General features: G+C 45.9%; 1 protein-coding gene across 1 annotated transcript in view; it reads left to right on the top strand.

The window, feature by feature from the left end:
* The window catches only part of SLC27A3 (solute carrier family 27 member 3), a 29930-nt gene extending 16608 nt beyond the window's left edge, over positions 1 to 13322 (top strand). Inside the window, exons 6-10 of the mRNA XM_054996958.1 lie at positions 216 to 306; positions 416 to 614; positions 2875 to 2972; positions 5007 to 5137; positions 11594 to 13322. Of these exons, the coding sequence (XP_054852933.1) occupies positions 216 to 306; positions 416 to 614; positions 2875 to 2972; positions 5007 to 5137; positions 11594 to 11770 (696 nt within the window). The 3' untranslated portion in view covers positions 11771 to 13322. The remainder of the gene's footprint in view (positions 1 to 215; positions 307 to 415; positions 615 to 2874; positions 2973 to 5006; positions 5138 to 11593) is intronic.
* The last annotated feature ends 14619 nt before the right edge of the window (positions 13323 to 27941 follow it).

Here is a 27941-nt window from a genome sequence, read left to right as displayed (position 1 = left end):
AACGCTGTTATTTCGCGAGAAGATGCAATAACAGTGTCTTCTCGCGAGATTTTGCTATTTTGCAGAATAAGGTAAGCCGTGTGGAAACGGCCATGGATACATGCCTGGTATTAAGGAGTAGAGCTTCCATGTCACACAGCATGCTGTCTGTGCTCCCTTGGACCTGTTGCCCCCGGCCCCTTAAAGCTCTCAATTCTCACTTCTGTCCCTCACAGCGTTTGTTCCCATTCGAGTTGCTTCGTTATGACGTCCTCCAGGGCGCTCCGCTAAGAGATGAGGCCGGCCGATGCCACCGCGTGGAAACGGGTGAGCAGTTTTGGTTTCTGGGGGATTCTGACTGACCACTCCACCTCCATCCCAGACCCACACCTCCTCGTATCTCCAACACTGTTATGCTTCACTGCCTTCATTTCAGGGGAACCAGGACTTCTGGTTGCTCCTGTGACCCCCATGACACCGTTCCTGGGATATGCTGGAGGGCGCGAGCTGACCGAAGCCAAACTCCTGCGCAACGTTTTCGCTGATGGCGATTCCTACTTCAATACCGGTGACCTGATGGTACAAGATGCAGACGCTTTCATCTACTTCTGGGACCGCACCGGTGACACGTTCAGGTATAAGAAGGTGCAGAGAACAGCAACTTTGGGGACATTTTTATTGGGGGTGGAGATAAAAATAAGGGGAAGTATATGAATGAGATCTGTAAAAACATACTGTATGTGGATGAAACTTTTTCTCCCACAATAAAAGAAATCTGAGTCCCCTAGGAAAGCTGGTGGACAGCAGTTAATCGAAGTTAATAACATGCACAATTAATTTATTAGATTTCTTGCCCGCCCTCTCCACAAGTGAGCTCAGGGCAGGTTACAACATTATACAGTAATACAAGAAATTAAAACAATATACAATAAAAGATAAAATACACAGTTTCATCGTTCCAATACAGAAGTGAAAACCACAATTGAAAAGGCAACATGAGACGGTGTTTACCGTGATACATCCCACACACCAATATCATGTGTGTTATTAATGTTACAATGTATTGTTAACTTACAGAATTCATTATCATACAGCCCACTCTCTTAGATGGCTTTGAAAGGCTCTTGAATGCATACCTCAAAGAGGCAGCCATGATAACTAAGGGCCAAGCTACAAGTGACAAATAACACTGGTTGGACACTTGTCAGCTTCCCTCAAGTTTTGATGGGAAATGTAGGCATCCTGGTCTTGCAGCTTGGCTCTCCGACTGCTGTCCAATGGACTTTTCAACTGTCACTTGCCCAACATTCCGCCAAGCTGCCTACATTTCCCATCAAAACTTGAGAGAAGCTGACAAGTGTCCAACCTGTGTCAGGCGTCACTTGTAGTTTGGCCCTAAGCGGCACTTCCAGGCCCACGGCAGTATACCACCAGTATATCACAGATACTCACTTAGAGGCATTAACAAAGGAGGTCTGTTGTCCTCCTCGTAGGATTTCCGACTCCAGGTTAGAATATTCCTAGAGATTTGTAGGATTTGATTCCAGCGGCACCATAGAGACCAACAAGGTATTCAGGGTATAAGCTTTTGAGAGTCAAAGCTCCCTTCTTCAATTACTGCCTCTCAAAAGCTGAATACCTTGTTGGTCTCTAAGGTACCACTGGACTCAAATCGGTCTGTTCTACTGCAGACCGACATGGCTACCTACCTCTAACTATCTTGGAGATCTGAGGAGAGCAGGGACCTCAGCATGTTATAATGCCATAGATTCCATCCTCCAAAACAGCCATTGTCTCCCGGGAAACTGATCTCTGTGACCTGGAAATCAGTTGTCATTCTGGGAGATCTCCAGCCACCATCTGGAGGTTGACGACCCTGTTGCCTAGTGGGAGTTTAGAAAATCAGTATACTCCATCTCCTGGGAGATTATAGAATTTTGGACAGGGAAATTTGGGCACTGGGAGGAAATTCCCCAATACTTTACACCACTTCTCCAGCTGCAGTTTGCTATGGGCATCCACTTTGTGTGTGTGCTTGTGTGTGTGAGTGTGTGTTAGGAAACCAGCGTGCTTTAAATATTGGGAAATACAAATCCGACCACAGGAGGGCACTCTTAACTAAAGGGAGCTGAGAAGGGGGAGGGGATTTTCTGGACAGTTTCCATTCAGAAATGAAAGAAGAACAGTATCCCTTTCCAAAAACAAAACGGAAAATTCAGAAGGAGCCACAAAACCCAGTTTGTTGAAGCGTGCTTTGTTATGGCCAGTGAGTCTGAATGAAGCATAATTGGTTTTTTAGAAGCGATGGTGAAACCCTAAAGAATGCTCACGTTGGATGAAAGAGGAAGTTTTAAAATCCTAAAAATAAATACCAAAGCGTTTCTTTCAACTTTCCATGTAGGAATGCATGACTAAGACTGAGATATAAACTCTGCCTTTGATCAAAGAAGCAACATTTAAAAAAAAAACCCCGCTAGCTTGACTGTTAAATATTCACTTCTAGTTCAAAAAGATCTCCTCCTTTCTATATGTTGTAGCCAGAGGGACTAGGTATATAAAATGAAATTAAAACCAATGTGCTAACTCTTTTTTGGGGGGGGGTTCTTATTCCTGGACACAGAAATACTGTATTTTCGTCTACATTTCCATCCCTGTACGAAATTTAAGGCGTGGGAGGCCGGAGGAAAAGTTGCTCCCTACCTTTTTCTGAAGTTCTGATTGTCCCCTTGTATCTCACAGTTCCCTGTTTCTTAAACTGCTCGTTCCGTATCACTTGCTGCAGTCGTTTTCCTTTGGAGAGGGTGACCGCTTTAGGGGCAGGAGAGAGGAGAGAGCTGGTACCGTTTTCCCACTATGACCATTTTGTCATATTCACTTGACTGTCTTTTCCTTCAGGTGGAAGGGCGAGAACGTCGCCACGACAGAAGTGGGTGAGATTCTGGGCAGCCTGGACAGTTTTCAATATGTCTCCGTCTATGGTGTCACTGTTCCAGGTGAGATCAGCAGGGCAGGTGCCAGGGTTTCTGGTGCCTGAGGCAGCTTCAGGGCTGTTGTTCCCCCACGTGCGCCCACCCAGACTGCGTGATGATGTCACTACATGTGATGTCACATGGAGGGCATGCCGCTGGGACGGCACGCGTGTGTCCTCCCAGCCCTCCGGCTCCGTTGCTCTGCGCGCCACCCTAGCCGCCTGCCGCTCCTGGCCGGACGCAGCAGCTGTGAGCCAGGTGCAGCAGGTGGCTGGGGTGGCATGTGTGCGTCCTCCCAGCCCTCTGGCTCAGTTGCACCACACACCACCCTGGCTGCCTGCTGCGCCTGGCCCGCAGCTGTATGGTGGCAGCGGCGGCAGCAGCACGAGGCAATTGAGCTCCATGGCATGCGCCCCCCACCCTGGCGCCCCCTCCGGTGCCTTAGTGCTTGAAGTGGCTGCCAGCCCGGCCTCAATGGACATGCCAGCCCTGGAGATCAGATGGGGTCTGATACAGACAAGGAAAGCAACTGGTATCTCAGGGGCTCAGCCAGGCCTTCTGGAGTATCCCCTGTGGCCCTGAAAGCAGTCCTCACTCCCACCTCTACTTTTTTCCATCCTGTCCCAGTTGGAATGTAGGCAAAGGGCTCTGAATCAGGCTTGCTTCTACGGGACAAGAGGAGGCCTGTGCAAAGGGCTCTTGGGCCCCTGTCTTCCTTAGGACGGCCAGCAATAGCTCCACCAGGGTTGTCATAGCTCTAAGTCTCTTAGCTGCCTGCTCCGTCTAACCTGAATCTTGGCTCATGTACAGCAAAGACCAACCAAGGAGAATTCAGTGGGAAGGGCTGTGCCAAAGCCTCAGTTGCTGTTCCTACTGGGGACAGAAGGGGTTAGGGATCCCTTTGCCCAGGTTTGGGGATGGAAGGATTAATAGAGCCCAGGGTCTGGGGATGGAGGGGTTTGGAGAGCCCTTTCCTCAGGTCTGGGGACTGAGGAGGTTGGAGAGCCCTTTGCTCTGGATGGGGGGATTGGAGAGCCCTTTTCCCTGCATTGGAGGCACAAGATTGGAGAGCCCTTTGCTCAGGTCTGGGGGCAAGAGGTTAGAAAGCCCTTTGCTTGGGTTGGGACTGGGGGGGGTTGGAGAGCCCTTTGCTCTGGACCAGGGGATTGGAGAGCCCTTTTCCCGGGACTGGAGGCAGAGAGTTGGAGATCCCTTTTTCCTGGACTGGAAGCAGAGGGTTAGAGAGCCATTTGCCCTGGTCAAGGGATGGGAGGGTGTTAGAGGGCCCTTTGGGCACCTCTGTGGATAGAAGAGGTCAAAGAACCCTTTGCCCAGGTCTAGTGGCGGAGCAGGTTAGAAAGTCCTTGCCCTCATCTGAGCATATATTGCAAAATGAGGTACTTTTTAAAAAACACATTGCTGACCAGGAACATGGGTAATAGGTGTGTGTATGTGCGGGGAGGGGAATCATGATACTGTCCTGCCTTGTAGGGTTGTTGTAAGGATTACTGTCAAAATACACATTAAGCATTTTGAACCCTCCTGAGCACCATAGAATACTTATTGTTAATTATTTAATAAATATTATCATTAATTGTATAATAGGCATTAATTGTTAGGTATTCTCAATGTTCCTAAAAATAATAAAAAGACCTATGCTGCAGGTGCAAAAATTTCACCCTATCCATTGCTGTAGCTGCTGCTATAGCACAGTGCTGAAGTGGTCGGGCTGTGAATCAGCACTCTGCCAGTTCGCATCCCACTACTGCCATGAGTTCAGTAGGATGGCCTTGGGGAAGCCACTCCTCTCAGCCCCAGTTCCCCAGCTGTATTGTGGGCATAATAATAACACTAACTTTGTTCACAGCTCTAGATGAGGCACTAATCTGTCTAGAAGAGTGGTATATTTGTTGTTGTTGTTGTTGTTTACTTTTGACACTTAGCTACTCATCGGTAGAGAAAGTGTATTTTGCATATGCTCAGCTGTGTCCCTAGTTTTTATTAGTTCTAGAGCCGAGTTTCTGGATTAATTCCTGCTCTTCTTTCTCTGTTCTCCAGGCCATGAAGGTCGAGCGGGCATGGCCACAGTGGTGCTACGGCCGGGTCGGGAGTTCGATGGGGCCCAGGTCTACACACATGTGGCCGAGCTCTTGCCTCCGTTTGCTCGGCCTCGCTTCTTGCGAATTCAGGTAATGGCCTCTTTCACACCCACTCAGCAGAGATGGAGGGTAGCATGCGTGTTCCCTGGGGAGGATGGGCAGAGGAGCTACAGCTGGAACGCTAGAAAAATTCCTCCCTTGGATGGTGCGGAGTCGGTTTCCATTGCCCCAGAAGGCCGGACCAGAACAACGGGTTGAAATGAAATCAAAAGAGTTTTCAGCTAAACATCTAGGAAGAACTTCCTAACAGTGAGACTGGTCCCTCAGCGGCACAGGCTTCCTCGGGAGGTGGTGGGGTCTCCTTTGGAGGTTTTTAAGCAGAGGCTACATGGCTGATTCTGTGAACCTGGGCAGATTATGAGAGGGAGGGCAGGAAGGGTTACGTCAGTGCTTAGTTCTCATGGCCCCTTCTTACACGCCCACTTTGGGATCGGGAAGCAATTTTCCCCAGGCCAGTTTGGCTGGGGATCCTGACAAGTGTTTTGCCGTCTTCTGGGCATGGAGCAGGGGTCACTGGGGATGCGGGGAGGGGAGGTAGTTGTTAATTTCTTGCATTGTGCAGAGGGTTGGACTAGATGACCCTGGAGGTCCCTTCCAACCCTATGATTCTATGATCATACACTTAAGAACATAAGAACATAAGCAAAGCCATGTTGGATCAGGCCAGTGGCCCATCCAGTCCAACATTCTGTCACACACAGTGGCTAGAAATCCAGTGCCATCTAAAGGACTGTCAGTGAGGCCAGGACACCAGAAGCCCTCCCACTGCCTTCCTTCCAGCACCAAGACAACAGAGCACCACCTCCCCACAAAGAGAATACCATCTATCTCCTGTGGCTAATAGCCACTGATGGACCTCTGCTCCATATATTTGTCCAGTCCCCTCTTGAAGCTGGCAATGCTTGTAGCTGCCACCACCTCCTGTGGCAACGAATTCCATGTGTTTATCACCCTTTGTGTAAAGTAGTATTTTCTTCTATCTGTTCTAACCCGACTGCTCAATAATTTCATAGAGTGCCCACGAGTTCTTGTATTGTGAGAAAGGGAGAAAAACACATCTTTCTCTACCTTCTCTAACCCGTGCATTATCTTGTAAACCTCTATCATGTCTCCCCTCAGTCGTCTTTTCTCCAGGCTAAAGAGCCCCAAGCGCCTCAATCTTTCCTCATAGGGAAAGTGTTCCAACCCTTTAATCATTTTAGTTGCCCTTCTCTGTACTTTTTCCAGTGCTATGATATCTTTTTTAAGGTGTGGCGACCAGAACTGTACACAGTACTCCAAATGAGGCCTCACCATCGATTTATACAGAGGCATTATGATACCGGCTGATTTGTTTTCAATCCCTTTCCTAATAACCCCTAGCATAGCATTAGCTTTTTTTATGGCAGTCGCACACTGTGCTGACGTTTTTAGTGAGTTATCTATCATGACTCCAAGATCTCTCTCTTGGTCAGTCTCCGCCAGTTCAGACCCCATCAACTTGTATTTATATTTTGGATTTTTGGTTCCAATGTGCATTACTTTGCACTTGGCTACATTGAACCTCATTTGCCACATGGATGCCCACTCTTCTAGCCTCGACAGATCCCTTTGGAGTGCCTCACAATCCTCTCTGGCTTTCACCACCCTGAACAATTTCGTGTCATCTGCAAATTTAGCCACTTCACTGCTTAATCCCAATTCCAAATCATTAATAAACAAGTTAAAAAGCATTGGACCCAATACCGACCCCTGTGGCACCCCACTGCTCACCACCCTCCACTGTGAGAAGTGCCCGTTTATACTCACTCTCTGTTTCCTATTAATTAGCCAGTTTTCGATCCACAAGAGGACTTGGCCCTTTATCCCATAGCTACTGAGCTTACTTAGGAGCCTTTGATGAGGAACTTTGTCAAAAGCTTTCTGGAAGTCAAGATAAACAATATCTATCGGGTCTCCCTTGTCCACTTGTTTGTTCACTCCCTCAAAGAACTCTAACAGATTGGTGAGACAAGATCTTCCCTTACAGAACCCATGCTGAGTTTTCCTCATCAGCTTTTGGTCATCAATGTGCCCACTAATTTTATTTTTGATAATAGTTTCCACCAACTTACCCGGTATTGACGTCAGGCTGACTGGCCTGTAATTTCCCGGATCTCCCCTGGAACCTTTTTTAAAGATGGGGACAACATTAGCTACCTTCCAGTCCTCAGGAACAGATGCAGAGTTTAATGACAGATTACATATTTTTGTGAGGAGATCTACAAGTTCACACTTGAGTTCTTTCAGAACTCTTGGATGTATGCCATCTGGGCCCGGTGATTTATCAGTTTTTAAATTATCTAGCAGTCGCATAACCTCCTCTCTCGTCACCTCAATGTGACTCAGGTCTTTCAAAACCCCTCCCAAAGTCAGTGCTTCCGGAGTGGGCATGCACTTCTTATCTTCTACAGTGAAGACAGAAGCAAAGAACGCATTCAGCTTCTCGGCCATTTCCCTATCACCCTTTAGTAATCCTTTTACGCCTTGGTCATCCAAGGGCCCCACTGCCTCCCTAGCTGGTTTCCTACTTCTAATATATTTAAAGAATTGTTTATTGTTTTTCTTTATGTTCTTTGCAATATGCTCCTCATATTCCCTTTTTGCCTGTCTGATCACAGACTTGCACTTTTTTTGCCACAGCTTATGCTCCTTTTTATCAACCTCACTCCGACTAGTTTTCCACTGCCTAAAAGAATCCTTTTTACTTTTTACAGCTTCTATTACATTGCTTGTTAACCATGCTGGCCTTTTCCTAAACCTATTTGTGCCTTTCCTAACCAGCGGTATATATTTAATTTGAGCTTCCAGGATTGTAGTTTTAAATAGTCTCCAAGATTCCCCAAGTGTTTTGACCTTTTTTACTTTCCCTTTCAGTTTCTTCTTCACGTACCCCCTCATCTCAGAAAAGTTACCCCTTTTGAAGTTAAACATGGCTGTGTTGGTCTTATTTGGCAATTTCCTATTTATACATATGTTGTACTCAATAACATTATGGTCACTGTTCCCAAGTGGTGCAATCACATTTACATCTCTCACCAGATCTTCAGCATTACTGAGGACCAAATCCAGGATCACCTCTCCCCTAGTAGGTTCTGTAACCATCTGTTCCATAGCACAGTCATTGAGACAGTCTAGAAACTCACTTTCTCTCCCCCGATTCGAACACCCATTGGCCCAGTCAATGTGTGGGTAGTTAAAATCACCCATTACAACACAGTTTTTTTGTTTAGCAGTCATCTTTAATCCTGTCATCATTTTATAATCCTCCTCTATTTTCTGATCTGGAGGGCGATAACAAACTCCCACAGTTAAGTTTCCATTTGGGCCCGTAATTTCAACCCATAGCATTTCCAGAAGCGAATCTAATTCAGTTACCTTCTCAATCTTACTGGAATGTATACCTTCTCTGACATATAGAGCCACCCCACCACCAACCCTTCCCTCCCTATCCTTCCGATGTAATTTATATCCAGGAATCACCGTGTCCCACTGATTTTCCTCATCCCACCAAGTTTCTGATATGCCCACAATGTCTATGGATTCGCCCAACACTAAACATTCCAGCTCCCCAATTTTACCTCGGACACTTCTAGCATTTGTATATAAACACCTGTAACTTCCCCGGCACACTTTGCCTCGAGACGTAGTTAGGTCATCTGCACTGTTTGTCTCCATCTCAGTTGACAACTCTAATCTATCTCCCTGTAGAAGTGTTATTCCTAGCCCTTCATCTCTCTGAGATGAACCATCCTGAACCAGAGACACTTTATCTCTTGTCGGCTTTCCCCTAGCATTTAGTTTAAAAACTGCTCTGCCACCTTTTTGATTTTAAGTGCCAGCAGCCGGGTTCCTTCTCGGGACAAGTGGAGACCGTCTCTCTTGTACAGCTCCCGCTTGTCCCAAAAAGAATCCCAGTGCCTAACAAACTTGAACCCTTCCTCCCTACACCATCGTCTCATCCACGCATTGAGACTCCTGATCTGCGTTTGTCTCTCTGGCCCTGCGCGTGGAACAGGTAGCACTTCTGAGAAGGCTACCTTGGAGGTCCTGGCCTTGAGTCTCCTGCCTAACAGCCTGAATTTTTGTTCCAAGACCTCACGACTGCATTTCCCAACATCGTTGGTTCCAACATGGACCACAACCGCTGACTCTTCCCCAGCACTATCTACCAGCCTATCTATAACACGCGTAATGTCCGCTACCTTCGCACCAGGCAGGCAAGTCACCATACGGTCAGAACGCGGTTGTGCCACCCAGCTATCTACTTGTCTAAGGATCGAATCACCAACTACCAAGAGCCTCCCTCCCGCCCCACCCAGGGATGGTTCCTTGATGCGAAAGGAAACCTGCTCACCAACTGAAGAAGAGGTCCCTTCTAAGGGCATGTTCCCCTTATCCTCAGTACGGTGCCCTGATTCCACAAGATCCTCATTCTCCTTGACAACAAGAACGCTGCCATTTTTAGAGTGGGACACATCTATCCTGTCCCTGAGAATCTTGTCCTCGTGCCTATCTAACTGTCTCCGCTTCTCCAGGTCAGCCACCTTGGCCTCAAGGGTACGTACTCGTTCCCTGAGAACCAGGAGCTCCTTGCAGCGAGCACACATCCAGGACTTCTGACCAGAAGGCAGATAGTCATACATGTGACACTCAGTGCAATACACTGGAAAGCCCCCAACCCCCTGCTGGCATTCTGACTTCATTATTCTGTTTTAGGAATAACACACTAAGAGGAAAGAAAACGGCTATGATCCCCCGGCTAAGAGCCACAGGCCAAGAGCCCTTTAGCTCTCGCCCTTCGGCTCGCGCCAAAGGCTCGCGCCCCTGCCCAGCAGTTGCCTTTTCAATGCAAAAGGTCACTTCCTGCTAAGCACAGGAGGTGAGCACAAAGGGGTGTGTGTGGCTTGTACTCCAGCAACCCCCAGCAGCCTTACAAACACACTCACCCTCAAACACAATCAAGCCCAAACACACTCAGCCTCAAAACTACACTCAAATCAACACAAAACTACACACAAAAAGCCCCAAAGCTAGAGAGGACCACCCTTAGCTTCTCAGCTTAACCCACCACAGCCAAGAAAGGCAAAAAGCAAAAAGCCCTTACCTCCTCTAGCAGCTGCAGACCACTTCATTTATACCCTGCTTTTCTCTCCACTGGGGATCCAAAGTGGTTTACATTGGTTCTCCTGTTTTATCCTCACAACATCCCTATGAGGTAGGTTAGGCTGAGAGTGTATGACTGGCCCGTGGTCACCCAACCAGCAACCTTCCTTGACAGAGTGGGGATTCGAACCTGGGTCTCCCAGATCCTAGTACAAAACACTCTTAACTGCTACACCACATTGGTGGTGTAGACATCTTGTGCACATTGTACATGGACAAAATTCTGCTTTTATTGCTGCACAATCCTCAGTTTGCACAATGTGGGGTTCCCGATGATTAAATTAGACCAATAATCTATAGAGCAGCGCCTCCTTGAGGTGGGTGGGGTACAGAGTTACAGGCAGAGAGAGATTGCCCCAAACAGGCGGTACTTTCCTTTAACGCCTACAAAACTTGCTTGGATTAAATGACCCCTGGCATTTAACGTGCTGGAGTGGGGGAGGGGGCAGCATTGCCAATGTAATTTGGGAAGAAGACTTGAAAAGCGCTGCTGCTTTGTTCTTAGAATCGATTGGGAAGTTTGAACTTGTTCAGTTAGGACTTAGTCATGTTAAGGGTTTCCTCTCACGCTACAAGGTGTGATGTCTGCTTACTGCTATTGTGAACAGTCATATGCTTGGCATACGTTTGATCATTGCAAGAGAATGCATCTCTTGCCTTCCGCACTCCTGTTGTTACTTTTGAGCCTTAGAAAACCACACCTCCACGTCCACATCCCCTCTCCAGGGGTCTGGTAGTAGTAGTCATCATAGTCATAGTAATAACTGCACCTAGATACCGATTAGTGCGCCACTCCGAGTGGTGAACAATGTCAGTGTTGGTTGTTGTGGATTTTCCAGGCTGTATTGCCGTGGTCTTGGCATTGTAGTTCCTGACGTTTCGCCAGCAGCTGTGACTGGCATCTTCAGAGGTGTGGCACCGAAAGACAGAGATCTCTCAGTGTCAAACTGTTTGACACTGAGAGATCTCTGTCTTTTGGTGCCACACCTCTGAAGATGCCAGTCACAGCTGCTGGCGAAACGTCAGGAACTACAATGCCAAGACCACGGCAATACAGCCCGGAAAACCCACAACAACCATCGTTCTCCGGCCGTGAAAGCCTTCGACAATATAATGTCAGTGTTGTTCTTATCCCTGCAATACAGCTGGGGAGCTGATCTTTAGAGGAGCGGCTTACCTAAGGACACCTGCTGATCTCATGGCAGTAGTAGGGTTCGAACCAGCAGAGCGCTGATTTGCAACCCAACCACTTAACGAATTCTGCAGCTACCCAATGATGCCTCCTTTATCTTTCCCTATCAGGACCACCTGGAGATGACGGAAACCTTCAAGCAGAAGAAGGTCCGACTAGCCGCCGAAGGATTTGACCCAACACGGATCACGGAGCCCCTTTACTTCCTGGACGAAGCCGCTAAGACGTACGTGCCTCTGACTCGACCTACCTGGGAGGGAATCGTTGCGGGTGACATCCGGTTATAACACCCGCTCTTGCCAATACATCGAGCCCAGCGGAGGCCTGCATCCCAGCATGCTCTGCTCTGAGCTGGAGGAAACAGGGCATGCTGGGAAAGTATGGCATCCTCCTGGGCATGTCAGCCTTGAAGGCTGGTATGTGCCTCTCTCCCTCCAGCCCCTTGTCCCTGAAGACCTCTGGATTATGCGCAATGTTCTGCCCAATTCACATCCAGGGTGATCTTACTTTTGGGCGGGGGGCCTGGCTCAGTCGGTAGATAATCTGCTTTGGGTGCAGAAGATTCCTGGTTCGTTCTCCAGCAGCTGAAAGGACCAGATAGCTGGTGATATGAAAGACCTTGAGACCCTAGGGAGTTAGTTAACCCTGACCTTGATAGACTCACGGTCTGACTTAGTATCAGGCAGTTTCGTGTGCCAGCATGTACTCCTTCACTAACAGCGTGCCCTCGATGTTGGGCCTCGATCTGCCTTTCGATCTGTCCATTTTGCATAAAGACTTGTTTTAATTGAGAAGGGACCCTGAGGCTTCCTTCCCCAGTGCCTGGGGTTGGATTTCCTCACCTTGCCATTGGGACATGAAATTGAATTCCATGGATCGGTCCCAGCCAGTGTCAACAGGTGTGCGAACTCTGTTGCTCTGTGCGGAGCTGACTTCTGGGAGTCTGGAAATTTGGGGTGAATTGCTGCAAAGGGCAATGGACAACCCCTCTCCCCTGAGATAGGTGGGTCAGTGGTGACGTATACAACCAGGGCTCCCTCTTTTGCACTGAGTCCCTAGACATTTCTGGGCACAATTCAAAATGCCAGTTATTGAAGCCCTAACCAACTTGTGCCTGATCGAAGCCTTATTTACATCTCACCGTGATCTCTTGGATAATTCAAGAATGCCGTTTTGATATGTCACAATCTCCTTGCTGGGTCGCGCCAAGGTCTGTCTTGATCAACGGTTGCTCCCAGACGCTCATAGCAATTACCAGCTGGAAAGTTCTGGTTCCAAATTCAATTCGACCAAGAACTGACCGGTGGCCACTGTCTCTCAGACCACTTTGGTGTAGTGGTCAGAGTGACACACTAGGAAGTGGGGGGGTTGGGGCTCAAATCCCCACTCAGTCATGAAACCCTCCGAGTCACCTTGGGCCAGTCACTTTCTCTCAACCTTGCCTACCTCACAGGGTTGCAGTGAGGATAAATTGAGGACGGTGAATGGCATGTGTAATGCTCTGTGCTCCTTGGAGGAAGGGGAGGTTAACAAAATGATAGATAGATGTTTATCAGTGGTAATAGTAATAATGGTCGACCTTGCAGGACCGTTGTAAAGATAATGGACACGAAGTGTTTGGAACACTAGAGATAAGCTTTATATCTGCTAAGCCTGATCGTCACTATGATTTCGGGTAGCGGGTGGGAAGCCATCTGGTCAGTCCGCTTTCTTCTTAAGTGGATGCTAATATCGCTTTGAGAAGTCAACCTGCTGCCAGGGTGAGGGGCGGATGGGAGTCATGGGTAGTGTTTTCTATTTTTTATACTCTTTGTAACAAATAAAGTCTGTTTTGTGTCAGACTGAATCTGACTGTGTTTCTCATTGTCCACCACAAGTCGCTCTGTCCCTGTTGACCATTCATTTGATCCAAACTGGGGGGGGGGGCTGAGGTCAGAGTTGGGGGATGTCTTTACAATGTTTGTTTGTTTGTTTGTTTGTTTGTTTGTTCGTTCGTTCGTTCGTTCGTCCGACTTTTAGTCTACTTACCTCTTAAACGGCCTCTGAGCAGTTTACAACAATATAAAATTTAAAGCATGGTAGCATAATAGTAAAATTACAATAAATACCATTACGACAGCAGCGCATAGATAATGCAACAACCCTCCAATATTGACAGAGCCTGTGGGGCAGGGTGACCAGTTGTTATAACGGCAGAAACCAGGAGGACTCGTGTCCCCCTATGGCAGGAGTCCGGATGGTTTGCTCACCCGCCTCAACCACCATATGCCTGGCGGTACATCTGTCTTATAAACCCAGCGAAATGATAGCAAAGTTCATTTTGGTTGAGTGGGACGGGGTGATCCAGAGTGGAGCTGATGATCTTTGGTGGTTTGGAGTCCCACCCAGCTTACAACTGCAGGCTCAATTGTACCTTTACGCTGTGTGGATTTTAATGTTTTCAATTCATCTTACGTATGATGCAAGAACACGTTCAGACGCCTCTTAGCAGGTATAGAGTACATTTCCCTTACTACAGAGTAGTTACAGACGGGGGTTCAGAGAAGACCTCTCTTCCAAAGCTACACAAGTCTATTTCCAGACAGACTTGATCTGCAACTTCTTTTAGAAAAATTAAACGTAAATATCCCCCGATCCATATTCACAACCGGAGTGGCCAAAATCTTGAAAAATGGATTTCCTCTCATACCTACTTAATGCACAATTAGCAATGCAGAGGGAATTTTTAAGTCCTGTGGTGTTAAGTAAGGTATGTTAAAGATTTATTGTCGAAGGCTTTCACGGCCGGAGAACGATGGTTGTTGTGGGTTTTCCGGACTGTATTGCTGTGGTCTTGGCATTGTAGTGACACCGAGAGATCTCTGTCTTTTGGTGCTACACCTCTGAAGATGCCAGTCACAGCTGCTGGCGAAACGTCAGGAACTACAATGCCAAGACCACGGCAGTACAGCCCGAAAAACCCACAACAACCATATGTTAAAGATTGTCACAACTTAGGACTGCTTTGAATCTGCCTGTGTGGTACCACCATCATCAAGAAAGATGGGGGAAAGGGTGACTTCCTCTCGACCAGAGCAGCACTGGGGTGCAGAGATGACCGGGTCAAACTAGGATTGGGAGACCCGAGTTCCGATGCTCGTTCACAAAATTCACTGAATGACCTTGGGCCAGTGGCTTTCTCTTAGTCTAAGCTACCTCCAGACTGTTGTGAAGATGAGGAGGGGAGCGGACCGTGTATGCCTCAAAGAACAAGAGGGTTAAAAACTGAATGAATGCAGTGATAAGCAGGAAGCCAGAACAGGTCACACGACAAGGCCGTGTTTGTACCTTGACCTGGCCATGTAGAAGAGTTGAGTCTTCCGCTCTCTCTGTACCAAGCCCTGGCTCGCCAGAGAATGGCATATCGTAATTTCCTGAGGGCTTCAGCCCCATCTGACTGGAACCAGAATGCAATAATAATAACAACAACATCATTTGATTTATATACCGCTCTTCAGGACAACGCCCACTCAGAGCGGTTTGCAAAGTATGTTGTTATTCCCACAACAAAACACCCTGTGAGGTGGGTGGGGCTGAGAGAGCTCCTAGAAGCTGTGATTGACCCAAGGTCACCTAGCTGGCTTCAAGCGGAGGACTGGGGAATCAAACCCGGCTCTCCAGATTAGAGTCCCGCGCTCTTAACCACTGCACCAAACTGCCTCTCTGTTGCTGTTCCACATTTATTTAGTGCAGGATGCAAAGCTGTGATCTCCTATCAGAAGATCTCCATAAACTGGTGTTGGGTTTGCCAGACCTTTCAGTCGGAACAGGTGATGTCTCTGAAGCTGTCAAAAGTGAGAATGGACTGGAGATTCTCAAAAGTTGGTGGAACAAGAGTCGGGACCAGTAGCACCTTAAAGACCAACTAGATTTCCAAGGAAATCTGAATCTTGGGTGCAAATCTTGCTGTTCTACTGTAGAACTACATGGCTCCCCACCTGAAACTATCATCAAGAGTAAGCAAACATTCTTCCCCAAATACTTGGCTGCCAACTAAGTAGCCAACCCACCTCATTGGCCAGCAGAAGGCGCTGTTTTTCAAGCATGGAGCAAGCGGTGCCTCTGGAGTTCCGCAATTTTGTTTGCCTCGTTATTCATACGCCACCATTGCTGCAGTTGAGACGGATCACCGTTCTTCTATCTTGGAAAGAACTGTTTGCCTTGTATAGTTTTTTGGGACTTCACTTTGTACAACTTGTCTATACTTTCAGGTGACTGTGTATACTTGCAGGTGACTAAGAGCCCCGTGGCACAGAGTGGTAAGCTGCAGTACTGCAGCCCAAGCTCTGCTCACGACCTGAGTTCGATCCCGGCAGAAGCCGGGTTCAGGTAGCCAGCTCAAGGTTGACTCAGCCTTCCATCCTTCCGAGGTTGGTAAAATGAGTACCCAGTTTCCTGGGGGTAAAGTGTAGATGACTGGGGAAGGCAATGGCAAACCACCCCATAAGAAGTCTGCCAAGAAAACATCGTGATGCGATGTCCCCCCATGGGATAGTAATGACTCGGTGCTTGCATAGGGGACTACCTTTACCTTTTTTTTTTAGGTGACTGTGTATAATCATCCAAATAAAATATACTTCATGCAACCGTCAAAGGGAGTTCTGGTTCATTAAAGCTTCTTCCCACCATACATCTTGCATAATCCTAAAGGTGTCACCAATCTCCTTTTTGCTGTTCAGCTCTGAAACATAACTAGGTAACTTTTGGACTGTTTCTCTCTGCTAGCCTACCTCATGAGGTTATTGTGAGGATAAAATGGGGAAGGGATGTATACCACCCTGATCTCCTTGGAGAAAAAGACAGGATTAAAAATATACTAAACAGATCCACAGATTTGTGGTTGGTCTGCTCGGTCCTTTACAAAGCAACTTAAGCAGAAAGCGTCAGATCTTAGCCCCCAAGGATCATACAATCTAAATTTAGATATCCTTGGAGGTTACAAACTGACAAGGATAAACCAAAGGCTTCATGATGCTTGCTGAGGTGACCCTAGACCAATCTCTCCTCCCTCCAAGCCTACCTTACACAGTTATTGCGTAGACAGAATGGAGACCGGGAGAATTAATCGCTCTACCCTGATCATGCGTGTAAAATATCTTCATGCAACTCTTCGTAAGAATATGTTTAAAGTGAGGAACGTGTTGATGGCTTGAATTCAAAACCTTTTTTTGTTGTTGTTTTATGGTATCCAAAGCATGTGCCCTGCTACTACAATTTTTTTAAAATCAACGGTTATTTTTGCTTACCTCTCAGATGACAAAAATTAAGACATGCATGCTAAGGTAGCATAGGGTGCAGCAGTCTTGCAGCTCTCTCAAGTATTGGGTACGTTTATAATTTTGCTTGTAGAAAACAAAGGCTTTTAAATTCCCCCCCAAATATGCCAAATAGTATATTAAGTTATAAATTGTACATTTTAGGTTGAAGCAGTAAAATAAGTTTGATAGGAAAGTAACTACTACATTTATTTCAGAACTTCTGTGTGTGTGTTTTTAATAGAAAAAAATCCCTATAGCTTCAAAAATTTCTAGAAATTCTACATCTGTAAGTGAGGGGACTGCATGATAGAAGCTTATCAAAGTCTAATGAGAAGAGTGGATAAAATTATTTTCTCCATCTCAAAATGCTAGGTTACCCCATTAAGTTGATTGGCAGTGGAGTTAGGACAGGCAGAGGTGCTATTTTCACAGAACAAATCGTTAACCTAGAATTTTACTACTGTGAGATGTGTTAATGACTGTCAGCTTAGGTGACTTTTAAAGGGGATGAAACAGCTATTACTCATGGTAGTTAAACGGAACCCCCATGTTCAGAGGCAGTATATATAAGAAGAGCCCCGCTGGATCAGACTAGAGGTCCATCTAATTCAACATCTGGTCTTACACAGTGGCCAGCCAGTTACTATGGAGGGCTGCTTACCTTCCTCCATTACAAGAACTGCCCATTTATGCCTACGCTTAGCTTTCTGTCATGTAACCAATTTTTAATCCAAAAGAGGACCCAACCTCTTATATCATGATTGCTAAGCTTACCTGTGTGTCTTTGAGGAGCTACCTTGCCAAAAGCCTTTTGAAAGTCTGGGTCACTGTTATCTACATGTTTGTTCACTTTCTCAAAGAACTCCAAAAGGTTGGTGAGGCCAGATTTTCCTTCACAGAAGCCATGCTGGTTTTTCCTCCACAGGATTTGTTCCTCTGTGTGCATAATAATTCTATCTTTGTTTAGTTTCTACCTGGGACAGACATATAGCTAACTAGCCTATAATTTCCTTGTTCCCCTCTGAAGACCTTTTTAAAAAATGATGTAACATTTGATACTCTCCAATCTTTTGGTACAGTGACTATTTTTAGTGATAAGTTATGTGTATGGGTTAGTAGATCAACAATCTGGCATTAGAGTTCCCTAAGAACTCTCGGGTGTATGCCGTCAAGACCTGGAGACTTACTGGTTTTTAATTTCCTAAGTTGGTCTAGAACTTCATCTCTTGTCCTCTCAATTTGACTCAGCTCTTCAGTCTCTTTCTGAAAATACCTCTGGAGTACCAAATGCTTTCAACAAATAAAGAGAATGCTACAACACCTTGTTGCATTGTTTGTGAACTTCCATAGATACCCTCTGCTGGAAACCACTCTGGTCGTTTTCACGCATCTTTACCCTCGTGCAAAACTCACCAAACGAGGGCGTCTTTATGGTGCAATCTCTGACGTCATCATGCCATGAAATGGAATCATGATGGGTGATGTCAGAAATTGCACCATGAAAACACCCCCGTTCCGTGAGTTTTGCGAGATTTTGGGTAAGGGTAAAAACCTGGCAGGATGATCCTTATATTCCAATATCAAGTAAGGTTCTTCCCATTTTAATTTCTGCTTAAGGTTATAGCCGAATGAGCAGTGCTAGATAGATATAGATATATTCTGATGTCAACCATGTTTTTAAGAGAATATTTTACAGAATATTAATTTCCATGTCTGTCCATTCTCCCCTCGCCAGAAGAGTTGTAGATCCAGGATTATGGGATGGTGGCAAAGATGGGGAGGGGGGAGGGGCTTGGAATAGCCAGGTGGGTTATGGTTTGTGTGTGCGTGGTCAGCAGGGCTGTGAGGCCGCGATAGAGAGGTCAGCTGCTCTTTGTGCCTGCTTACGTTTATTCTGGGTCAGTGGGGTGACATGCCTGTATCGATCACTTTTCAATCATCTTGAGAGATCTGGTGAGGTGGGGGAAGGGAGCAGGCGGTGCATGTATGGTGGAGTCCTGAGACCTGCATTGCTCCATCCACTCATGTCCTGCTCTCTTGTCCCAAATGCAGGGACGAGGTGAATTCTGTCCTTTTGTGCAATTCTGGCTTTGCATTGGTACATAGCGTTGGAAGGAATTCTACGATATGGATCAGGGCCTGCCTTTGTGTGTCTCTAAAATGTCCTTCCTGTAGATATCTGAGTGCATATTTATATGCTATTAAAGGCATCTCCATAAATGGGAGAAATGACAGTCAAACCCCACCCCCCATTGGTTGGTACTTTCAGGCAACCTAAAAAACTGACGTTTGGTACATACGTTATAAAAAGAGCTTGAAAAGCTGCTTGTAGCACAGTGGTTCAGTGGTTTGGCTGTGAATCAGCACTCGACTGGTTCGAATCCCGCTAATGCCATGAGCTCAGTAGGTGGCCTTGGGTAAGCCACTCCTCTCAGCCCCAGCTCCCCAACTGTATTGTGGGGATAATAATAACGCTAACTTGTTCATTGCTCTGGGTGGGGCACTAATCTGTCTAGAAGAGCAGTTTATAAGCACAGTTATTATTATTATTTATTAAATGTTGCAACCAGTACCCAGTGACATCAGTATTTCATAGTGTAGTGGGCCAGTCACATTCTCTCAGCCAAATTTACCTCACAGGGTTGTTGTGAGAATAAAATGGAGGGGATGTAAGCCATTTTCAGTCCCCATTGGGGGGGAAAGTGGAATACAAATGAAGTAAAATAAATAACAGTAGATAGTTGCCTGGGTTTATGGATCTTCGAGCACTCTGCCACAGGCCAAGCACAAATGTTGTTGAGACTGGTGCAAAGGGTCACAAGTTTTTATTTTAAATCGAGATATTTTGTCTCCCACAAACCAGAGACAGGGCAGCTCCCACGCTAGCTAGGTTTCAGAATTTGAAATTGGGTACATAGGTAGCTGACTGCACCTTGATTGCTATACAAGACAGAAAATAGGAAACTTTTTTACTCCTAACAGTTAAAATTCAAGCTATGAAGCTTATCTCACAGTTAACTCCAGCTCAAAGATAGCAAAATCATAGAGGTGTGAGGGAAAGAAGTGGCTAGGAATTTTGTCACCCGTTCAGCGGACTTGGAATCCATCTTGGGAGAGATTTCCGGTAGCAACCAGAAACTTTTGGAGTAGATTGGACTATGTGTGTTGTATGTGTGTGTATACACACACACACTCCTGACTATGATGGGATCCCACCCCCCGTCCTAAGGCTGATTCAAGTGAGTAATGGGTGTAACAGGACGCTCACAGCCCAACATGCTGGGGGCTGAAGTACTGGCCTTGGTTGTGAGGTAAACTCTGTATTATGAATTTTGACAGTTAGGAGGGCACAGTGTCCACCTTTGAGATTTGTATCACAATTATGGTGTTCCAGGCTATATGTGTGCCAGATTTCTCCTTTCCAGGAGGTTTGGAAGTGTAACAACCTGATGGGACACTTCACACCGCTTTTTTCTAGTCAGCATCTGACAAATAATCTCTTTTTCAGACATTTTCAGCATATTGGATACTTGGGCTACTTAATAGTAAAGAGTCCAGTAGCACCTTTAAGACTAACCAACTTTATCATAACATAAGCTTTCAAGAATCGCAGCTCTCTTCGTGAGATGCGTGAGCTGTGGTTCTCTAAAGCTTATGCTACAATAAAGTTGGTAAGTCTTAAAGCTGCTACTGGACTCTTTACTATTTTGCAACTACAGACTAACACAGCTAACTCCTCTGAATCTTGGGCTACATAAGGACCAAATTTCAGTTTTCTACGTTGCCTGGAAGTACCCTACCAATTGGGAGGGGAGGTTTGGACTTCGTGTCTCCCGTTTCCATGGAGAGGCTTACCTTTGCTCCTTTTCCAGATGTTTTGAGTAAATTTCGAGTTGCAGTTTTAACTTGATGTACCTGATGCAGTTTGATCTTGATGTGTGTGTTTTTCATAATGTTTTTAACTGTTTGTTTAATTCATGTAAGCCTCCTGGGGCATTGTGGAAAGGCAAGATATGCATATTATAAATAAATATAAATAAATACCTAAATAAACAAATAAAACGGGTTATCATCTTCCTCATGCAAGCATGAGACTCATCCTAAATGTCAAAATATGCCTCTTCTGGGTGACAAGAAAATGCATGTTAAAGTTCAGTTTTCTAAAACTGTTCTGATTTCAAAATACTCACCAAAATTACCTAGTTAGTTTGCTGCTTACCCATTCGGAGTGCATAACATCTAAAAAGCATGTCTGGGGGGGCATAAGTCTACCTGAAGCCCACACCACCTTTCCTCTAATTCTAGATACTGCAGCATATTCTTTGCTCTCTAAACATGCTCAGTTCTCTTTTTTTATGGCATGACATGTCCCCAAGCAAGGCCTGATTCTCAAATAATTTAAGCCTTGCTGCCCAGTTCCAGGGAGCTAAGTTCCCCTAACGTTTATCTTGTCTTATCGGGAAGACATTTTGTAAAGATTTGGAGGGAGATTTGTGATGGCACAGTGCCTCCTAACACTGAAATACCCATTTAACTATTTCAAATGTTTTTGCAGGTACTGTCCGCTATCACTTTTAACCAAAGGATGATCGGGTGTTCCCCAGAAGTCGTCCCACCCCCCCAGACATTGTGGCCTTGGCTTGTGTTTTAGGCTGACTGCCGAACAACTATTTGGAGCCGACACCCTTCCTCCCCCATCCCAATCCCATCTTTATTCAGCAGCCGCTAATCCGCGGGCAGCAGATGAGGGCGGCTGGGGGAGGGGAAACCCAGGCCTAGGTCCATGGGATGTGGGACTCTCCCCCCCCCTTCCAAAAAATGGAAATTCACCAAGCCTAAATTGACACGCATGCACCATAACTCAATTGTGCGTAGGGAGAAAGATTAGAATCCCTAAACTTTTGAATTGCCCATCCCCCCTAAAAGCATTGAATCTGGGACAGACGGATGAAAAGGGTCTGCATCTCATCTTCTGTATCTCTTGATGGTAATTCCAGATGGGTAGCCATGTTAGTCAGTGACTGCAAAATAAAACAAGAATCCAGCTTATTGTAGCAGGGGTGAGGGAACGGACCTTGTTTTAAACTGGCTCCATTTTTTAACCCCCCCCCTTTCTGTTGCCTGCGTCTTTTAGTATAAATGTGCCCACCTAATAGGTGAAGAGTTCATGCATCTGATGAAGAGACTGAGAGCTCTTCTTCATGAAAGTTTTTGCTAGAATAAATAACTGTGAGGACTAAACAAGAAGCCCCTGTCTTGGTGTATGAAAGAGGGGTTTGGCAGAGAAGAGTACCATTTCAGACTTTTTGACAGTTGTCAGTCTATAGAAGACAGGATACGTTGAAGGTGACTCCCAACCCTTGCAGCAAGAAATCCAAGCTCTCTTGAGTAAATGGGTTTTTATTGAGATATCATAGGCTTCTCCATACATATGTCCATTGGTTACACAGAAGCAATTAAAGGCGTCTGGCTGTACTCAGGTCTCTTGTTAACAATGACACATTGAGTACAGGATACATTATATCAACCCGTCCACATGCCCCCCACCGCACCCCACCGGCTCTCCCAGCCTAACACAATCAGTAGCGGGACGGAAGGAGCTGTCCCAAGGCCACTGCGGCGAGCCATCCGAGATAAGGTCTTGCTCGTCTCGGAATCTGGAAAGCTACAGGGAACAGGTGCAAGAGGCTATTGCAACATATTATAAGCTGGGTAACAATATGGAGGGGAAGTGAGCAACAGCCCTGACAACAGTGAGAGTAAAGAGATTGAATGGGGGGGGGGGGGGAGATGCAAGTGAAAGGGCCCGTTCCTGGATATATCCAACATGAAATTCCAAAGCAGCAGCTTTTGGAAGCAGTTTTTGCCATTTTTCTTCTAATGCCTTATCATGATGACGTTGTCAAATGGGCTCAACAGCAACAGGTTTGCACCTTTGGCGCTCACAGTCTAACCTACCTCACAAGGGTGATGTGAGGATAAAATGGGAGGAGAATAATGTAAACTGCTTTACAAACTGAGAACCAGTTTGGTGTAGTGGTTAAGAGCGCAGGACTCTAATCTGGAGAGCCAGGTTTGATTCCCCACTCCTCGGCTTGAAGCCAGCTGGGTGATCTTGGGTCAGTCACAGCTCTCTCAGAGCTCTCTCAGCCCCACCCACCTCACAGGGTGTTTTGTTGTGGGGAAAATAATGGCATACTTTGTAAACTGCTCTGAGTGGGCGTTAAGTCATCCTGAAGAGCGGTATATAAAACGAATGTTATTATTATTATATTATTATTTAGGTCTCCATTGGGGAGAAGAATCTCAGTGAGGAAGGTGGACTATAAATAAATAAAATGTCCGCACCATAAGCCGCTGCATTTTTCCCCCTAAATCCACTTAATGTGTAGCAACCATGAGGTGATGTGCAAAAACAAACACCCTGAGCTTGAGTCACAGGTGGACTAAACCAGGGGGGCAGCAGCGCCAACATTATTGCCTCCTGCCCCAAATGGCAGCCATGCTTGCAAACTTGGGGTGAAGGCAGAAAGGAAAAGAGGCTCCCCCCCCATCTCAGGCGCTGTTGCCATTGTGAGCTGAACTCCCTCCCTCTTTCCTCACCTCTGCCATAAAAAGGGGCCAGTGGCTCAGCACCCCATTGTGAGGGGATAATAGGCCCAGCAGCTTGTGAAAGTGACACCATGAATGGGGCTTGGGAGCAAGGCTGGGAATGGGTAGGCCTCGTCGCCCTGGGTAACCACAGGGGCTCTAAGTGCAGCTAATAGGATAAGAGAGGCTGGGGGGGGGGGGTGAAGGGACGCAGAAAAGGCCTTCCAATGTTCATCCTCTCATTGGACTGAGGGGGGAGTCCCATCGCAGGACAACCCTCCCTTCTTTATTTACCTTGGTCTCATGTCCCTGCTTCTATCCCCATGTTTAATTTATGCAGCTATGCATAAAATTGTGCGTGTGCAAACAAACTGAATATACTAGACCAGAAAGTGTACAGACCTGGAGAAACTGCCCGGGGCTGGGGAGGGGGGGCGGTAGTAGGCTTGGATTCTGCCCCGAGCTCTATGAGGGGTAAGGAGATTCTTATGAATTGATAGGGGGCATTCTTCTGTTCTCTTAACAGCTCTGGAAAATTGATAGGGGAGAAGAAAGGCTCCATTTTCACTCACCGGCGAGCTAGGAACGCGGATTCGTGGGTCCCCTTTTTTGTGACTTCAATATGGTGAGGATGATGAGGGTTGAATCTAGGCTCTATTCTTTTGTGCAGCCAAGAGGGATCCAATGGAGAAATCTCCCCCCTTGACCCCCCCCCCCATACTTAGCCGTCAGTACCTGGGACAGCAACCCAGAAGTTGCACTCGTCACTTCAGGATCTGGTGATAACTTATATATGTAAATGGACCTTCAGGGAGAGAACGTCACAGAGAATTCTTACACATCCTTTCACTTTAGCTCAAATGCTTTCAGAGGAACCGATTGGAACTTTTTAAGGATAGACACATTTATCCTTCTCTGAATCTCACTTTTCCTTTTTCAAAAAGAAAGATGCTTATGGGCATTTGTGGAAATCGCAGAAGTATGCATAGGGCGATGGTGGAAATTATCAGGTAATTAAATGGGAGAAGCATAACAGACAGGATAAATTTTTTCTACCAATTCCAAAGAAACCAGAGTAGTGTACATAGTTCTCCCCTCTTCTGTTCTCACAACAATCCTGTGAGGTAGGTTAGAATGAGAGAAAGAATCAGTGTCTGAAGGTCTTCTGATGAGTTTCGTGTCAGCGTGTAGACTTGATCCTTGGTCTCCCCAGTCATAACCACTACCCCACACTGCCTCAGGGTCCTCACTAATCCAAAACAAGTTCAGTTCTTCCATTCAGCCATTGCAAAAAAGACAACATGCACATCAGTTATGATCCAATTACAAAACCTCCAAAACAGCTCATAAAATCAAAGAGTTTGTGGAAGCTTCAGACATTGCGCATATCTCCCTTACAAATAAACACATTTTTCCGAGTGTAGTTTTTATCAACTTCAAGTCATGCCTGCTTACAAGAAAGAAACACCACCCTCCTATAAGGACCCTCCACGTAATCCCAAAGGCATGTGAATATGTCTTTTTAAGAGTGTAATCTCAAGATGAATACTGCATTCTGGAACACATCTTAAAAACTAGGAGTCTCTAGTCCTCATGGAAATGGGTGGAAATATGCACAAGATCTCACTGTGGGAGGATGAAAATGCAGGGCATGTGGTCAGTCTGGAATCTGTTTTGTAGCAATCAGAATATAGTGAATGTTGATTAATATTCCTTGGCGATCCCTGACCATTCTTGTGAATGTACTTTACATTTTGGCCTAGCAGGGTTTATTTTGCCCTGCCAAAGAATCAGAATATAGTGAATGTTGGTTGATATTCCTAGGCAATCCCTGACCATTCTTGTGAATGTACCTTACATTTTGGTCTAGCAGGATTTCTTTTGCCCTGCAACAGAACAAGTCCAGTGTTGTAAGCCAGTAGCAATTTGCCCAGTATAATAACCCAGCCAAAGGGCTATATACCAAAGCACTGGACACATCAATGCTTCCCAAGGGGGGTTAGGGGAGGGGGGAGGGAGCAGCCCCTGCCTCTCATCTTTGTGCTGAGCTGTAATTGGGTAGCCCTCCTTCCAGCTGCCTTTCACACCCCCATCCTCCCCCCCCCCACTCTCTTGCACCCCAGACCAATTGTATCAGTGTCTCTGGCGGTCAGAGAGGGTAAACAATGGGAATTAGGAAGCCAAGCTGGCCCCTTCCAGCACAACCAGAGTGTGAAGCCAGAGGCTGGCAAAGTTAAAACCAGGCGGCTTGCAGGGGACCAAAAAAATTGGGGGAGAGAGAAAAAAAAGAAGGGGCATGACAGAAGAATAGTGTAAAAGTTTAGGCCAAAGAAGAATTTTGGGAGACCTTGTTAATTTGAAACCCCCCCACCCCCTCCGTCATCTATGGAATTACTTATCTACTATTCTCCTTCTTAAACATCCAGAAGAAACTTTGTGGGGGAGTGGAGGGTTTTTTTTTGTCTTTTTGTGGCAGGATTGTGTGTGTGTTTTTTTTAAAAAAATAGAGAATTGGTTTTTTGATGCTTTTTCCCACTAATCTGTTAAATTTTGGGGGATGTCATCGTGGAATTTCTGGTTGGCTGTCGGGCTGTTTCTGCAAGGTTGGGGTAAGTGTGCACTTTGTTTATTTTTAAAATCTCTTCTTTTTTGCTCTGGTGCACTTGGACGCATGTGTACATTTGCATGTCTTTTGGGTTGCAATGGCTTTGCTTTCCCTGAGAAACTGGACCTGTGTAGGACTGCAGCCCACACTGAGTTTAGAAGATGATGGTTCTAGAGGGAAGGTTTTGGGGAGACAGAAGTGCCCTCCCCCCAAGTCCTTTGCAAAATTTGGGGGATATCTTCTGCTCCTCCAATATCCCTGATCCAGGCAGCCCCAAAGCACCATTGGTCTATATTACACCATCTGCCTTGGGCATTATCATATCTTGGATATTCCAAGGTTCATACATTCCCAAACGGCTTCCACACTAGATTTGGTATCACTGTAATGTGTTGGTGATCAAGGGACCATTATGCAATATGTAGGTTTGGGACTGGAGAGATGGAATTTCAAATCAAGAGGCTGGGAGGACCCAAGGGGACAAAGTAAGGGAGTTTTACACTTTTATGTTGTCTTGTTTAATTTTGGTTTAGGAAAGGTGCATTGAAATTTCTTGTAAGCCTCTAGAACCTCTTGACTTGGGCAAGTTAAAAATCCAAATTAATAAGGAGGTACGTTATTTAAAAAAACAAAACACACCAGGGTGACTCCAGTAGATCCACCCATTTATTATCCATTGCCTAAAGCCATGGAACAGAATGGGATATCAGTGTGGAAGGGACGGAGTTGGTTATACCCAAGAGATTTCTTTCCCTCCAGTTCCTGAAAAAAATCTATTGTCTCTGGCATTCGGTGTTCTCCGGCTGAGCAATTTCAAGGGAAAATTGGGACTCAAGGCTCAAGAATTTGAATGCAGGGAGGGACCAATCTGGTTGTATTTCTGGGATGCTGAATTGAGGAGAATGGTACACTTGTCCTGCTACCCAAAAAGTGTATGCCTTGATTTTGGTAGCATATTCTCTTCCGGATTTTTTTTTTTAAGCACCAAAAAATCAGAACTGTGTCGACTGTGTTTTCATCTTGTTAATTGAGTTTAAACTCTAGTCCATCTTGACCCAGTAGCGTGAGTTTGTGTGTCTAACAACTTTTGGGTTTCAAGACTGGAGCCGGTCTCATCGCTGGAAGCATCAGAGGATCTAAGCTGGTAGCTGTGAGCTGTGAGCCTGGACACCTGGGTTTATGCCTCTGTACATGAACAGAAAGAAATTAGTTCAGGGTTTTCTTGGTGTGCCTAATGAACATTCCTGGAATCTGGTCTGCTGCTTGGGTTGCACAACATTCTTAGGAGTCGCAAACAATCAAGAATGCCTTTAAAGTTGTAGGGGCAAATGGGATCCTCCGTGCTCTCCTTTCAGTCCTAATACACACTTCCCTTTCCAATTCCTATATACTCTTTGAAATCAGAACGAACTGGGGATGTGCATGCTTAGCATCATTCTGGAGTCCCCTGTGGCTCCATCTCTTCAGCACAGGAGGGATATTAAAAGTTTTTCTTTTCAGACTCTCTTGTCTAGGACATTAACACATCAGAATGAGAGCGCAGATAACAAAGGGGTGGTTGGGAAGGGACGGTCTTGTTTTTGGAAGTTGCTGACTTTTTTTTTTAAAAAAAAAGCAATCTCAAAAGTTCTTTCATGCCCGTTCTTGCAAAAATCTCCATTTTCAAGCGTTTGAAGCCAGCTGCGTTTAGGTGAAGGTGAAACGGCAAAAGAGTTGGTCTGCGTCAAGTTTCATTTTCTGCTTCATGTGCAACCATTAGAAACTGAGTTATAGGCTTCTGTTTTAGCCCAAATTCCTTACTGTCAAAATACCTAGATCGGTGTTTCTTCTCAGGAGAAAAAGACAATCATTCCCAAAGGGACAAAACACAAACCTGCAAGGTTCATCCAACTAACTTCTCTTTACTGCTACTCATACAGTGAAATCTTAAGCAAAGTTATTCCAGTTAACTTTGAGTAACTCTAC

Source organism: Eublepharis macularius, chromosome 1, assembly GCF_028583425.1.
Source record: "Eublepharis macularius isolate TG4126 chromosome 1, MPM_Emac_v1.0, whole genome shotgun sequence".
Classification (NCBI taxonomy): domain Eukaryota; kingdom Metazoa; phylum Chordata; class Lepidosauria; order Squamata; family Eublepharidae; genus Eublepharis; species Eublepharis macularius.
The sequence above is the reverse complement of the archived record's forward strand: the minus strand, read 5'-3'. Positions and strand labels throughout refer to the sequence as shown.